Source organism: Nylanderia fulva, unplaced genomic scaffold, assembly GCF_048542155.1.
Source record: "Nylanderia fulva isolate GAGA-0341 unplaced genomic scaffold, ASM4854215v1 Scaffold123, whole genome shotgun sequence".
Classification (NCBI taxonomy): Eukaryota; Metazoa; Arthropoda; class Insecta; order Hymenoptera; family Formicidae; genus Nylanderia; species Nylanderia fulva.
Window position 1 is genome coordinate 304,270 of NW_028189443.1, and position 15,699 is coordinate 319,968.

Below are 15,699 nucleotides of genomic sequence, written 5' to 3' on the forward strand. Positions count from 1 at the left end.
AATGTCGTTTCATGCTTTCAGAGAACGTTATGTTTGCGCCTACGTTTAAAGCCTCGTCAGCGAAACCAGGTAAACCTGCGCGAGGAATGTGTGAAACTAACGTGTGTATTTTCGTTGTCGTTAGGCATTAAATATTTTTTCCATAACCGACCGAGAATATTTAATTTTAATTTTATTAATTGATATTTAATTTATTATTTATTGTTTCGAGATGGCTCTCTGTCAAAATATCTGTTTACGATCCCGGTACTAATATTTCCATAAAATGTTAATTAATTAATGTATAATAATGACTAATTTGACTTTTTAATTAAATATTAAGCTGGAAATTCGTAAATGAATGATGAAGACAATAAAATGTGAAAAATGACTGCTATTAAAAGTGTGCCTCTCCATTACGTTAACAAACCCCTCTAGAAGGTGTAACAAAATTAATTACGTGTAGGGTGTAGTCGCATTGTGCGTGTGTGTGTGTGTGTATGTGAGAAGCCACGTGTGTTCTTAACGACGGGATGGTAATTAAGTTCTTGTGTGACGTATATATGCGTGCATGTGTAATCTCGTTCTGTAATTTTCCCAAATAAGACCAGAAAGTGCGTGTGCGTGAAAATTTTGGGAGATGTTATTCTCATGAAATTGGTGTTTCAACTAATTTTCACGGTTGTCAGTTACAAATAACACACGTTTCCAAAAATGATGTTTTTGACGTTTCGGCCAGCTAGTGTCGCGACAGCGCGATTGATTGACGCAATTAGCGAAAATTTATTATTGCAAATTATGATGTAAATTATGTATAACATTGATTTTCGTATCTCTTCTCTAATCGGGAAAAATAAAAAATTGCGATATTTCTAAATCAGTCGCCGAGAGAACTGTATTTTGTTTACACTGCGTCGATCTCTATTTTTCTCGTGTTGTTTTTAAACAGTGTTTGCTATTATCTAAATAAAATTATATAGATGATTATCTAGATGAAATTTTAGCGTCCTCTTATCTTTATATAGATAAATGTATTAAAAATCTATATTTGTATCTTAGATGAAAAAAGTTATCTTTATTAAATTATCTAGAATAATGTTTAGATAATTTGGTTTCGAGTTGTAACATATACTTAAAAATACTCAAGTATTTTTATTAAGTAGTAAAACTTAAGCCATAAAAACGTAAGCGATAAAAATTTACAAATAAAAATCTAAATATATTTTCATATCCCTTTTCTAATTCATATTTTTTTTTATAACTGCGTTTACATGAGCGATATTACAAATAATATTATCTGCAAATTATCTAGATGAATCGCCATAATTTTCTCTTTCTATAGATATACATATTTAAGAAATCATCTTTATTTTACGTAAGATGAATTTATATATTTTCATGTCATCTTTATCTGGCTACTCTTAAAATTATCTAAGCAAAACACTGTTTTTAACATACATATATATAAGATCTCGGATCTTCGCACGTAACACTCCGACACTCTGACGTGTCGTGCGCAGAATGCGTGTCGCTCCAGAAAATCGCGGGCATTGTGTGTTCCACGTGTTTATTCTCCCGGCCAATTGTAATTATGCGTGTCTTATAATGCCCCAGGACGCCCACGCGAGTTTCTAATTTTATCCGCGTCCCGAATGAAGCCGCTGCTCCTGATTTCCTCGCGCTGTCGCGCGAAAGAGAGAGAGAGAGAGAGACTCGGCGCAAATTGGCCGACAAGTTCAATCCGACGAGCGTAAGCTGGCTGACTCATCGCCGACAGCCCTCGAGTGTCTTTATCGGGCTGATGCTGTCTCCCCCATCTCTGACATTCGACGAGGACAGCGATATAATATGATGACCGCCAATAACTCCATTTATGATCGTCTACGTTGTGACATAGATTTCTTTCTTATGATGAAATGTATTTTTATATACACGCGACATTATATATTAGGTATTATTTCATAAGCTATTATGAAATAATAATATAATAATACGGGGAAGAAAAACGAGCTAAGCATCGTCTTGATAAATACTTGATATACGGGCGATTTAATTTTGTTTGTAGATCCTATAAATATGCGGGACAAATTAACACAAACATCGAGCGAGAAGCTTAATAAATCATCTACGTCAGAGGACAGTTTTTAAACCGTTTCAGTTTTGAACCACTAATAGATTATAGTGATGTAGCAAAATGCGGGAAACGACAGGGGAAAAAGATGATGATCCCTTATGTAATGCGCCTCCCTCTTCTCCATGTGCCAAAATTAACATCGCGACGATATACATTTCATATGTTAGCTTTAGCGCCAATCTACCAAATCCACGCGGCACCATCTGCTTCAGGAGCAAAGACCTTTCGGCGAACTTGCTTCCTTTGAAATAAAATTTTTGTTCATTTAGATCCTGGATCTGGATTAAGGGGATGCTGTTTTATTATTTTTATTTAATTATTTATACAGAATGAAAAATTCTTTCCAGATTTAAAGTATTCATAATAACAATGGGCTACTATGTGGTATATAAAAAAACCAAGAAAGTTAAATAATTACAGTTTTCTTATCGATTGACCGCTTTTTAATATATATATATATATACGTAGTCCATTTGTTATTTTAATTCTACTTGAGAATTTTTCTGTATAGCCAATAAATAGTTAAATGAAAATAATATTTCAGCATTTTCTTAATGGATATTAAAAAAAAAAAAAAAACGATTAACGAAGAGTTAATTTGTAGCGAGGAATAAATCAGTCTGGTCCCTTTTTTTGGAGATCAAGTTTGTAATCAAGTTTGACGATAACCCGAGTGCTAATTAACAACCTGCCTCATCGTATCCAAAATCGTTTTTTCTCAAGTATTCGAAATTCTGGTTGCCAGGCGTTTGGTCGCCAGGACAAACGCCAGTTGGGAAGGAACCCAGCCCCATTCGGACCAAGGAACCATCGAAGAACGAGCCGATTCCGCCGGTCTGGACCCCGGCCAGCGCCGGCGCGAGCCCCGTCGCCGAGAGGAAGGAATTTCGTCCCGTGCCGTTCGAAAGTCCCGTGTTGAGCCGGAAGAGGCAACCAAAAGAAGAGGTACGGTTCCTATTTGAGTGCTCGAAATCCGGGCTTGCTTAGTCACAGCATTAAAAATGCTGGAATTCAATCTGGATAACGTTAGGATAAACGAAGGCATCATCCTCATCATCATCATCATTATTATGAAGTCCTCGGTCCGAGAACTCTTCATCCTTTCCTATCCTGGGCTTAATGCATCTCCCTAAAGGGGGTTTTGACTATAACCTAGTTTGGATCTCCTGCCTCTCCTTATTCCTATCTCTGCTTCTAATATATTACTAATTCTTTGCGTTCTATTAACCATCCTATTTCTTCTATTTTTTTATTGCATTCTTTAAGGGGATGCTGCCGTTGTTCTGTTTTACCGACTTTAAGTTAGGTTTGGTTCACTTTTTTATTGAATATACAGATTGAAAAATCACAATAAAAGTACTGATAATAATGAATGAGGAGCGTTGTCCGGCAACTAATTTTTTGCTGTTTTATGTCTCGATATCGATTCCGCACGCAAATATACATACATAATTAATTCAAGTACGAATCTTTTGATGCAGGCTTTTAATCTCATTTTTATTACTTCCGTATTATTCTTTCATGTCATCTTTATTGGGAGCGCCATATTTTGTGCACAAATAAGAACTTTTGTATTAAATAACTATTTGTTATGAGCTGATGCAAGAGGCCGATAAAAAACCAATTTTTTAACTTTTATTGTTTTTTTATACAAAATTACAGCGTTTATTATTATCAGTACTTTAATTGTGGAGAAGGATTTTTCAATCTGTACAGCCAATAAAAAGAAAAGTCCTTGAACTCAAAGTCAGTAAAACAGTCATGGTCAGCATCCACAATTTTATTTAAACGCGCGAAACTCGGGTTTGCGATCCTGGATCTACTCCTGCACTCTCTTTATTCCTATCTCTGCTTCTAATATGTCACTAATCCTTTGTGTCTCAACAAGTGTCCTATTAACCTATGCCTCCTATTTTTTATCGCATTCCATGTATTCCTTCCCTCGCGTTCCTTCTTTCTTAATACTTCCCTATTGCTGACCCTATCTGTAACCCCACATTTCGAACGCTTCCAGGTTTTTCCTTTCTTTGAATTGAAAGAAAAAAGTATTTTTTAATATAAAAAAAGTATTGTACTAATTTTCACAAATTATTCGGAACCAACTTCATGACTTCTGCTAACAGCACACATAAGGTCTGTTGGTTGTGGCTACACTGGCTACACTAGTTCAGAGGTTATCTTTTTCCTTCCAATGTCGAGCAAAAGAGATAACCTCTGAACTAGTGTAGCCAGTGTAGCCAAAACGAACAGACCTATATCCCGAAGACGTTCAGAGAATATCCTGAGAATGTTCGAATGTCCTCTGGATATCCTCAGAATGTCTTTCAGATATGGTGCGCTATTGGGGAAGCAGAGTTAAGTTGGTTCAGGAAGATGCGGCGACTCTTACGCAAAGTTCCTGTTCCAGGAGGCGCCTCCGCCTTGGCAGAACGAGGAGGAGAAGAGGACGGCGAGCTCGCGCAGCGTTTACGAGAGCAGCAGCACCTCGCGGATCGTGAATTCGCACTCGGCGCCGTCCCAGGGATTGAACGCGCTCGCGTCCACGCCGCGTTTGCCACGTGCCCAGAATCCGACCATCACGTTGCTGCAGAAAGCGAGAGGTCAGCGATTCTCACGCTAAATCTCTCAGACCCTTTTCCTTGAAGGAGAAATTTCCAAGAAAGAGAGAGAGAGAGAAAGAAATGAAAATTTTGATAAATTGAGGGAACATAATTCCTTCTTTCTCTGGGAGGATCGTTATAAATCTATTGTAACGTCACCACAATTTTATTACAGAAGGACAATTGCCGAAGGGCGCGGCTTACTTGGAGGAGAACGATTCCGTGGATAATCGCCCTTCTAGCGACGAAAGACCATTAATTTCGCCGGGAGAAATAAGTAAGTACTTTGATTAAACCGCGTGTTGAATAATTAGACAGTGTGGTAATTCTTAGTATTAAAATTTAATACTAAGAATAGGTGAAAGAGCGAACTAAAAACCTTAAATATTTTGCATCTTGTAATTCATTGAGTATAAAAGGTATACACTTACATCATTTTTTTCATGTATTTTCCATAAAGTGCGATATAAGTGTTTCAACACTTTGGAAGTGCATGGATATCTCTAGAAAATTTTTTTATTTTACGGGTTGATTCTGCATTATATAACAATATAACTGGATGAAAATTACAGAAATGAGCGAATTTAATAGGAAATTTATAATTTCATTGGTCCAAATTCGCTCATTTTTGTTATTTTTACTTTTTCTGAATCGATCCTCCAAGACTTGTCTTCCATTTAAGTGATTCAAAGACGTGAAAATCACCAACGACAAGATCTAGCAGATGTAGAAGACACTCAGAAAGATGATGGGAAGCGAGTCTCAGGTCTGATAAATAGAACTTTTTTCTTTCTACATTCTGCATATACAGGGAAATAAAAGTACCGTTATAAAATATATTATAAAATATGAATCCTAGAAAAAATGTTAAGTACTGGGTTTTTTCTAGAACTCATATTTTTCGAGTTATTCTGCTGTTTCGGTACTTTTATAGCACTTTGTATAAAAATATTTTTTCTGTACTTCCAAAGTACTGGAACACTTTAAAAAACGATATAAAAGTGCAAACTTGTTATATTCACTAAATTATAAGATATTTAAGGTTTTCAGTTGACTCAGTAACTGAAAAGAAAGAAAAAATAATTTTTATATGCACATTAATTTTCGGAAAATCCAGTTTCCACTCCTTATCAGGCTAACTCCCGCTAATTAGCTGTGATAAATAATCGTTTAACAAACATATATACGTGTTCTACCTGTCCTCCGATTGCGTACGCGAGTGCTAATGATTTCTTGTGAAATTGAATCGCTCAGTCTACACCGTGAAGAAAGAGTACGAGAGCGAGCCGGAAACGGAGAATGAACCGCCGAAGAAGATGGCCGATCTGGGCCCTCGAAAATTCGAGGGGATCGGCCCGGTGACTAGGGAGGGTATCCCTCTCGTGTTGAGATCGGTAGGTCGATAAATAAGAATTTTCGAAAAAATTATATCAACGATATACATACATTCTCCATGCTTGACAAGTAGTAAAAGATCGTCTCGTGGGAAGAGAAATGATTTATATCGCAATTAAAATCATATATTGCGTTACAAAGGAGAAAGAGAGATATCCACTTTTCTCAGTACTCTCGACGAATTATTTTTAGGAAGTCAAGGAGAATAATCAAGCGAAATGGTACAAGAGAATGTACGACTCGTTACATCGTGCGGATAAAAACGGTAAGTTTCGCTCATCGCGTGTAATTACGAGCGTTGCATACAGAGATTTGATACGGGAAAAATTAAACGAGCGTATCTCTTTATTGCGCCACACGCGTGTACACAACGTGAGTTATAATAGTGTCATTAATATTATTATTTTTCCGGGACAAAGACGGGGAGAATTTAATCTCGTTTAAATAAATAATGCGCGCCGCGCTTTTGAATATTAAAATGTTTTTCTACGCGAGAAACGCAAAAACAATCGGTCAGTTGATCCATATGTAATCCTATTTGCGATTTCGTGTTTTCCAGATGACTACGTGACCATAAAATACAAATCGAGAAGAGGTGAATATGCACTTCCCTGCGCATGACTGTTTACCTCGCGAATTGCGACATCGCTACTAATATTACACTGCGCGTGGGCTGGCTGCGTAAACGCAGTAGTCTGTACGCTGCAAAATCTGTATAGCAACGTAGCGCGACTAATATCTGTAAAATAAAATATGCATCGAGCGAGAGAGCAGGCTTGTGAAATAAAATATCGCGAGAGAAAGAGGTCACTATTTTTGTAAACTAAATAAAATAAATCTAACGGCCATCCAGACGTTTTTTACGTAACGCAGAATAACGATTGCTCCTGCTCTAGACACTAACGTGAAAATAATATTATAATTAAATAATTTGCCACGAGTCTGTACGAATAATTCCTAAGTAGCAAACTGACGTCATTAAACGTCACGTAAAGTGACGTCATTTTGACGTCTGACATTATTCAATGTCAAAATGACGTATGCCGCCTACTATCTGGGTTATATTTTGTGACTTTTAACATTCTGCTCTAATTAATACCCAAGTAGCAAACCGATGTAATTGGATGTCGAAATGACGTCATTTTGACATTTAATAACATCATTTGACGTCAAAATGACGTATGCTTGCTATCTGGATGTTATATAATAAACAGTTTGCGACAAGTATATATGAATTCATTCCCCAGTAGGAAACTGACGTCATTAAACGTCACGTAAAGTGACGTCATTTTGACGTCTAACATTATTCCATCTCAAAATGACGTATGCCTACTATCTGGGTTATATTTTGTCACTTTTAACCTTACATTTTGCTCTAATTAATACCCAAGTAGCAAACCAATGTAATTGGACGTCGAAATGACGTCATTTTGACATTTAATAACATCATTTGACGTCAAAATGTTATATAATAAACAATTTGCGACAAGTATATATGAATTCATTCCCCAGTAGCAAACTGACGTCATTAAACGTCAAAATGACGTCGTAGACGTCAAAATGACGTCGTAGACGTCAAAATGACGTGTGCCTGCTATCTGAGTTATATCTTGTGACTCTTTATCTAATATTCTGCTCTAATTAATATTATAATAAACAATTTGCGACAAATATATGCGAATTCATTTCCAAGTAGCAAACTGGCGTCATTAAATGTCAAACTGACGTCATTAAACATATCAAAATGACGTCATTCGATGTTAAAATAACGTGTGCTTGCTACCTGGGTTATATTTTGTGAGTTTTTACCTAACGTTCTGCTAATAATTAATACTTGTTTTCTTTCTCCTTTTTGAAGCTAGATACGAAGAATATTTTGTTACTTAATCGATCAACGTTGTTATCTTGTTAATTTGTTTGAAACTCGGGAGATTCTCTTGGCTCGCGTAGACACTCGATACTATCGAAACGTGCACGAGAAATAGAGAATTTCTCTCTCTCTCTCGAGTACGAGCTCTCGTGGAATAGATTAAGCCAAATCGGAATAACTTCCGGAATTGGCGCGACTTCTTCGCTATCGCGAGGAAACTTTTCGAGTTGATTTGAAATTCTCACGTTCCCGATCTTTCCTGGAACTTCGTCCTAAGATTGTTTCGCGGTCGATTCTTTCACGACAAGAATTTAATCCCAAGGGAAGAAGAAAAACTTTTTAATTAAACTTTAATTGCGCACTTCGAGATTACGCGTTTTAATCTGAATATCGATGAGCTCGAGCATTTATTTTTAAATAATAGTAATGATAACCATATAACGCAGTATTTCACAGGAGTGTGTTTGAGTTATGTAACACGATATTTTCATAACATCGTAGAAACTAAACCAAGGCGAGCGTCGAATTGTTTGCGCTGTTAATTGAATGTTATTTGGTTAGCGGTGGATATTTCTTTTTTTTTTTTTTTTTTTGCTAGAACTAAACGTAGAGCTTCGATTCTGAGAACAGAATGCAAAAAAGCGAAACATCCTTGTTTCAGGAGGCAGATATGGATACGGAAGCGGCAGCGGATATTTGAGCGAACCGGAACCGCGCGCATACTCGGATCGATCCGTCACTCTCGATAGCCGTCGACGGCTGCGCAACAAAGAAAATGACTTCACCACGGCGACTATGCCCAGAAAGTAAGGGAGAATTTAGGAAACTTGGTTGTCCGCTTGTTTTCTTTCTCTTATCGGCCAGAGGATGCTCGAGATCATTTATATTCCCTCTCTCGTTTAGCGTGAGATTTCTTCCTATCTCTTTCAATTAGATTTTATTGGCTCGAAAAACTTTGATAGATGAGAAGCGCGAAGATAGAAAAGTATGAAAGTATCTTCTTATATGTGAAAAAATAACGTTTTCGACGGAGCAATTTATATTTCTTTTTCAGAAATGGGGCGCTGAAGTACTCGACGGATATTTATAAAAATCAACCCGGTCGTATCGAGGATTATGAACCAGGGCACTCGTCGATCGCCGAAAAGGAAGCTAAAGAGGTACTTTATCGCTCGCGATTCGAGATTAGACAAATCTCACCTGCCTGTACCATTAAATTAAAACGCACTTTCCCATGTAACATCGAAAGATTCGATAAGACACCGTGTAGATAATCATTAGTTTGTCCGAAGAGAGTAATGATTGACGAGACAATTAAATCTTTCAACAACAAGAACGTTTCTCGCCCCGAAATAGCCAAGGTTAACTAATTTAATTCAAGGATAATATTTAGATAATATTATCCTATATACATAATAGCTCATGTGAATTTCTATCTTAAATGTAAATAAAGATTATTAAATTAATATATTAGAAATAAAAAATATTATACATATATCAAATAAAAGAGAAAAATTGTATATACAGGGTGTTTCTAAATGTGAAAAATTTTAAAAGATAATTCTTGGTCGAAAATTAAGGGGGGTTTCGTATAAACATATACTTTTCTAAAAATTTTTACAAAATATAAAAGAAATAAAAAAATTTATTTAAAAAATCAAGCTTTTTAATCCATATTTTTACATGATCACATTCCGATAAAAAGTTTCTAATAAAAAATTGAAGAGGAGTTGTTAGTTTCATCCCCTTATAATGATATATGGGAAAATTAACATTATTAATAAATATTCTTTTTATTAATAAAAAATATATTTATCAAATTTCTTTTCTTAACTTGTCCAAAGTTTGAGAAAAAAATTCAACACCTAAAATACGATATATCCCTTCTCAGAAATATGTTTCCCTTAATTTTCAACAAAGACTCTCATCTCCAAAGTTTTTCGCATTTATTTAGAAACACCCTGTATATAATAAAAATACGTACATTTTTATCTAAAAATTTATATACAAAAAATATATTTGTTTGTGCACATATGTGTGCATATGAGAGTTTAGTTAACCATGGCCAAAAAAATCAATTGGTACGGACCCAAAATTGGCCATCCATTCCTCTCGATTGCCTCCATCAAAGCGTCATTATACGTCGCGAAATTGATTGAACGCGTATAGTATATCACTCTGTATCGTATCGTATTTTGCGCGATTGTGACAGAACAAAAATTTGCGTGGATCACAATCTTTTTTTTTTTTTATTTTAATTTTCTTCCCGCAACGAGATAATACATTGTACATATCGCGCGCGCGATCGCGATTTGCCCGAAAAAGCTTGCCCAAGGTTTACCTGAAACCTGTGAATATGATCGTTTGAAATGGCTTTGCTTCTAGCCGACTTTCGACGCGCGGACGAGAAGGAAGGTAATCACCGCCAATCGAACGAAAGTTTAAAACGAGTTGCTTTTGCCGGCTAATCTTGTTTTCTCTTCTTCATACGTTTTCTCCGTTTATTGAGAGCTTTTCTGTTGGCGTCACGAATTAATTAATTGTCACGAATTAATTAATTGATTGCGAGCTCCCGCTCTCTCTCCCACCACCCTCGAGGTGGCTGTTGCGTTTCTTTAATAAACACATATGCATAAATAAACACACTAAGCACGCGCGCAGAGTCCCTCGAGAGAAACATAGAGAGAAGCTATTAAAAATAATACGAGTAACATAAATTTTCGTTATACCTCGTGTGATGAGAATTGCTTCTCGAGGCACTCTACGGTTTCACGTAGTACAACCCCGTTGATTTTAACACGGCTTTTGTAGCGCTGCTTGTAGTTGATCCTGTATGTTGAAATACGCCGATTTCCATCTATCGATCCAGAACGATGAGCTAATTTTTTTCAAATTTTTTTGAAGAAAATTCTTAATATAATTTCTTTGATATTTGTGTCATTGGCTCTAGATTGTTTAGCTTCTTGTTTTATTTTAGATGGAAAATGGCGAGAAAGTCCAAATATACTGTGTTCGATTACACCCTTTATTACCCTTTATTTGAATCTAAATGTTCCGATAACCTTTTTAGATGATGAATAGCATAACATCGTGTTTAATTCTATGATTCTAGTGGTGGGACGAGGTCATGGACATATTTGACGGGGTACGCCATTTTTATATTAATGCGTAGTTAAATAAGAGAACTTTCTTCTTCTCCCTACTCTTTCTGTTCCCTCTTTTTACCCTTCCTCTCTCTCTCTTTCTTTTTTTTTTATCACTCTGGTACTCTTTCCTATGTAGATGGTAAGACTCAATTAAAATTAACATTTTCCATTACCTCGGAATTAACTCGGTAGCTTCATTTTATAGAGGAATCTTATAAAGAACACCCTGTTTCCACGTAAATCTTTCTCTCTTCCTTTTCTCTTCTCCGTAGAAAATGTAAAATTAGAATCATACTTAACCCTCAGTTGCCACTCATTTTTGGCCACTCTATTTTACCACTCAAGGGTTAGAGTAACCCAGAGTCTTCTTTTGTTTATATTTCTGGATCTAATGAAGCTATTTTAAAGTATTTTTTTTCAATCGATACGCCAGACAGTAAGAAAAAAGAATATATTGGTACAAATGTCACCAGATTTCTACGACTCGAGATATTTGAGAAAAAATGAAAAGTGATCTTCTAAAATTTCGAAAAAATCATTTTTGATATGGGTTAACGTAACTCAGAGAGGTAATTAAGGGTTAAGAAAATATTGTTGTTTCCTATAGGCTCGCGAGAATAATTTTTTTTTTAAATTTTTTCCGAAAAAATTGCGCATATTACTCACGTTGAAATCGCTAAATTTCGAGATGCTTATTCGTGTTTCAATCTTTATACGTCGTTTATAAAGTCAGCCAGCAAAGAACAAAACGACTATCCATTTTTCTCGCGTGGCTTAACGTCAAACGTGATAACTAACGGTGGCTTGTCGCGCTCCGATAATCGATGCCCTTGCACGCGACCCCTCCGGGGATTTCCCAGACGTTGGAAAAATATTACAGATTTTTTTTTCGATATCTATGTAATGGAATTGAAAGATTCACAACAAAACATTATATTGGGGACGTAAAAAAACGCATCGTGCTCTTCGTGTGTCTACTTACTGCACAGTGTGTCTTTTTATTGCATCTAACGTCTTCCACCTTAAGAAGATTCTGAACGCCGTCCTATTTTATCGATAAAACATCATTTTTGCGTATCCTTTTTTTATTGGTTGAATAAAATAATAAAATCTTTTCCACGATTAAAGTACATATAGAAACAAATCGCGAACTTACCGATTTTATGTTAAGAGCAGAAAAGAATTTTGAATTTTTTTTATTAAAAAAATATATTTTTAAACAAAATCGGTAGGTCCGCGCTTTATTTCTACATGTACTTTAATCGTGGTAAAGCATTTCTTAATTTATTCAACCAATAAAGAGAAAAGGGTGCGTAAAAAATGATGTTTTACCGATAAAACAGTACGGCGTTTAAGATCACCTGTCCCTGATCGTACCTGTGTGTGTATGTGTGTGCGTGCGCGTCCATGTTTGCGTGTTCGTGTGTCACCGCTCGTATGTCATCCCACACCGCTGTCCATTCCTGTCCGATGACGACGATGACGACGATACGGTCCCGGATGATAGTGGCTGAACGAAAACGGACGTCCTCAGCACGCGCAGACCAAGATGGCGTCTCTACGGAACGAGTCCGTCCGGAAGTCCGGCGTCCTTAGCCTCTCCTATCGACCGGAGGACAATGTAAGGATACCGGCGATCATCAGCGGCAACAGCAACAGCACGAAAAACTCCGAGCTCGTCGGCAGCATGAGGCGATCGCGTCCGATGGACGGTGGCTCGACCGATCGATCGATCGATCTTTCTTCAAGATCGCGCTCGCAGCGGTTCAAGACTCCAGTCCAGGACCAGTCGGTGTCCCTGACACCGTCGGTCGAGCCGGTCGATCGGCCGAACGATCGTCAAGCCGACGACCCCTGGGGTCGGTCGCATCATCCGACCCCTGGAACGCCCAGGCGCGGCTGATCCCTGCTATTGGCAGCACGCCGGCATGATCCTGGACGGGAGATCCAAGAGCTTCGTGTTGCCGGATCGTTGCCCGACGCGACGATCGCACCCGGTCGGGATCGAGCGATCCGTGGTGTCGCCTCTTCCAGCCGTCATCGCGGCGATCGCGCCGAGCTCGACCGGCAACATTCAGCAACAGCAGCAGCAACAGCAGCCGCAGCAGCAGCAGCAGCAGCATCGTTCTCATTACAGCTTCCATCATCATCCTCACCATCACGAGCATCATCATCATCAATCGCATCGCCACCCTCACCAAGACCAAGAGCCGCAACAGCGACCGCCGCTCTCTTCTTCTTCTACTTCTTCTTCTTTTTCCAGCACCGATCATATCATGCTACCACCATCACCGACAACACCCTCCGTTGTCAGCGCGCAAACCGCGCAGTCGGCCGCCTCACGGGTTAGAACGGCTGCCACATCGTCGACAAGTAGAGTGCACGATGACGTTGTCCTCTCTGTCTGTCTCTATCTGCCTGTCGCTCCGCAACTTTCCTTTGTTCTCTCTTTCTGTTCTGTCTCTTTTGTTATGCCTCTGTGTATCTTTTGTGTATTATTTTTTATACGCCTGTTTATCTTCACCTTCTCGTTTGAAAAAAAAAAGATTAGAAAAATATTGTAATATAGAGGGTGTCCCAGACCACCCTTTTTCTTTCAAAAACTTAAGCATTTTAGAGAAAAACGTTTTAGACAAAAATTGTATGGTTTTAAGAAGAACATAAGGGGATGGTGCTATTGATTTGACTTTGAAAAGTTATATGAAGGTTATGTGAAGGTTAACTTTAATTTCTTAAATGGAACTACCTATTTTTCATTACATATTCTTGTAGGTTATCTCAAGAACTTTTCAAAATTCTATAATAAAGTATTTTTTCATGGAGTATTATTTGAGTTATAAAGGTTTGAAGCTAACAACTTTTTGACATAAAATGTCAAAAAAAAAATATCGTAAAATATTCAGTTTTCAGTAATCATACCTTAATACTTTTTTTGCACGGAATAATGAGATCAATCAATTGGTGTAAAAAAAACACATAGTTGCCGCATGTTGAATATTACATATTTTTAAAACAATTATCTGTTTTCTTTATACCAATTGATTGATCTTATTATACTGTGTAGAAAAGTATTGAAACATGATTATCGAAAATTGAATAGTTTACAAGATATTTTGTATTACACGTGCAGGCAAAGTGGCACTTTGTGTGCGTGTTGACAACTGTTCACTCGTGTGGGGTGGTTGCACTCACCTTCGGCTCGTGCGTCCATCCCTCGCACTCGTGACCAATTGTCAACTTTCCGCACTTGATACACATCATACTATTACATTTTATGTCAAAAAATTGTTAGCTTCAAACCTTTATAACTCAAAGAGTATTTCATGAGAAAATATTATACTTTATTACAGAGTTTTGGAAAGCTGTTGAGATAACCTAAGAATATGTAATAAAAAATAGGTAGTTCCATTTAAGAAATTGAAGTTGACCTTCACGTGACTTTTAAATGACTTTTCAATATTAAATCAATGGGGCACCATCTTATGTTCCCCTCAAAATCGTACAATTTTTATTTAAAACGTTTTTTTTCTAAAATATTCAGTTTTTAAAAGAAAAAGGGTGTACGGGTGGTCTGGGATACCCTGTATTACTCGACACGGCATGAGAAAAATTTTTTTAGTCGCAAAAGCAAATTATCGCTCGATGAATGTGTGCCAATGTCGGTTATTTAGTTTTTGTTGCAAGTAAATAATTAGTATATGACAAAATTTTGTTTCATTGATTTGATTCATAGAATTGCTCGTATATTTGGCATATCTTAACGGCTGTTGTATTATATATTTGCCGACTTTATACTTTGGTACCACTTGTTTTCGCTTCTTCTACATCTCTCATTCCTTCGGGGATGATGTCTCATTAGCTTAATCCTCGCGCCTACATCTCTTTATATCCCGGTTTAACGTTACACGACTGCGGCATGATCTGCTCGATGTCTTGCTCGTACGATTGTCAATCGAGAGCACCGGTTCTCGAATTCTCCGATAATCCGATGATCTCTCGCGTTGTAATAGAGCCCGCGGCCTAGTATATGCGTAGCATGTTTCGTAGACGATAAGCGGCGATCGATGAACTGTCAAGGCCGTCAACGATAACGATTGGTTCTCTCTTTTTTCAGCCTTTCGATCAGCGCAGCCACGCACGGATCGCGACCAAGCCGTATATAACTCAGTGAGTAATTTAATCCGATCAATTTTCCCAAAATACAGACTGTTCCAGACCTGCCGTCAGTTAATGATAGATTCCTGGAATTATTTGGAGACGATTTTTCGGTAGCGAAAATGTCGAGGGAGGCTATCATTTATTCTCAATTTTTGCTATCATGTATCTTTGTAATTAAGCCTGAAATTGGAGATAAAACTAACAACTTTTATTTAATTTTTTGTTAGAATTTTTTAACGGTCCGGAATGTGATCATTTAAATAATTTGGTATTTTACACTAGTAAAAAGGATATTTATATTAATAGTTTTTAATCTTTCCGTTTCAAGGGGATGAAACTTTAACAACTCCTATTCAATTTTTTATTAGAATTTTTTAACGAACCGGAATTTAAAAATATGCGTTAGAAAGCTTGACT

At 37.2% G+C, this 15,699-nt stretch overlaps 1 protein-coding gene across 19 annotated transcripts in view; it reads left to right on the forward strand.

Moving 5' to 3' along the window:
* The window catches only part of LOC114930817 (uncharacterized), a 118,532-nt gene that overhangs the window by 70,235 nt on the left and 32,598 nt on the right, over positions 1-15,699 (forward strand). For 6 of the 19 annotated variants that reach the window (XM_085479566.1, XM_085479573.1, XM_085479575.1 and 3 more), the window contains 13 exons: positions 22-69; positions 2,859-3,058; positions 4,521-4,713; positions 4,889-4,990; positions 5,968-6,107; positions 6,301-6,373; positions 6,668-6,703; positions 8,640-8,784; positions 9,033-9,138; positions 10,364-10,393; positions 11,091-11,123; positions 12,632-12,745; positions 15,239-15,291. In XM_085479566.1, coding sequence (XP_085335692.1) covers positions 22-69; positions 2,859-3,058; positions 4,521-4,713; positions 4,889-4,990; positions 5,968-6,107; positions 6,301-6,373; positions 6,668-6,703; positions 8,640-8,784; positions 9,033-9,138; positions 10,364-10,393; positions 11,091-11,123; positions 12,632-12,745; positions 15,239-15,291 — 1,273 coding nt within the window. Of the gene's footprint in view, positions 1-21; positions 70-2,858; positions 3,059-4,520; positions 4,714-4,888; positions 4,991-5,967; positions 6,108-6,300; positions 6,374-6,667; positions 6,704-8,639; positions 8,785-9,032; positions 9,139-10,363; positions 10,394-11,090; positions 11,124-12,631; positions 12,746-13,387; positions 13,470-15,238; positions 15,292-15,699 lie in introns of all 19 variants that reach the window. The other 13 variants (XM_085479582.1, XM_085479584.1, XM_085479570.1 and 10 more) reach the window with 11 other exon arrangements.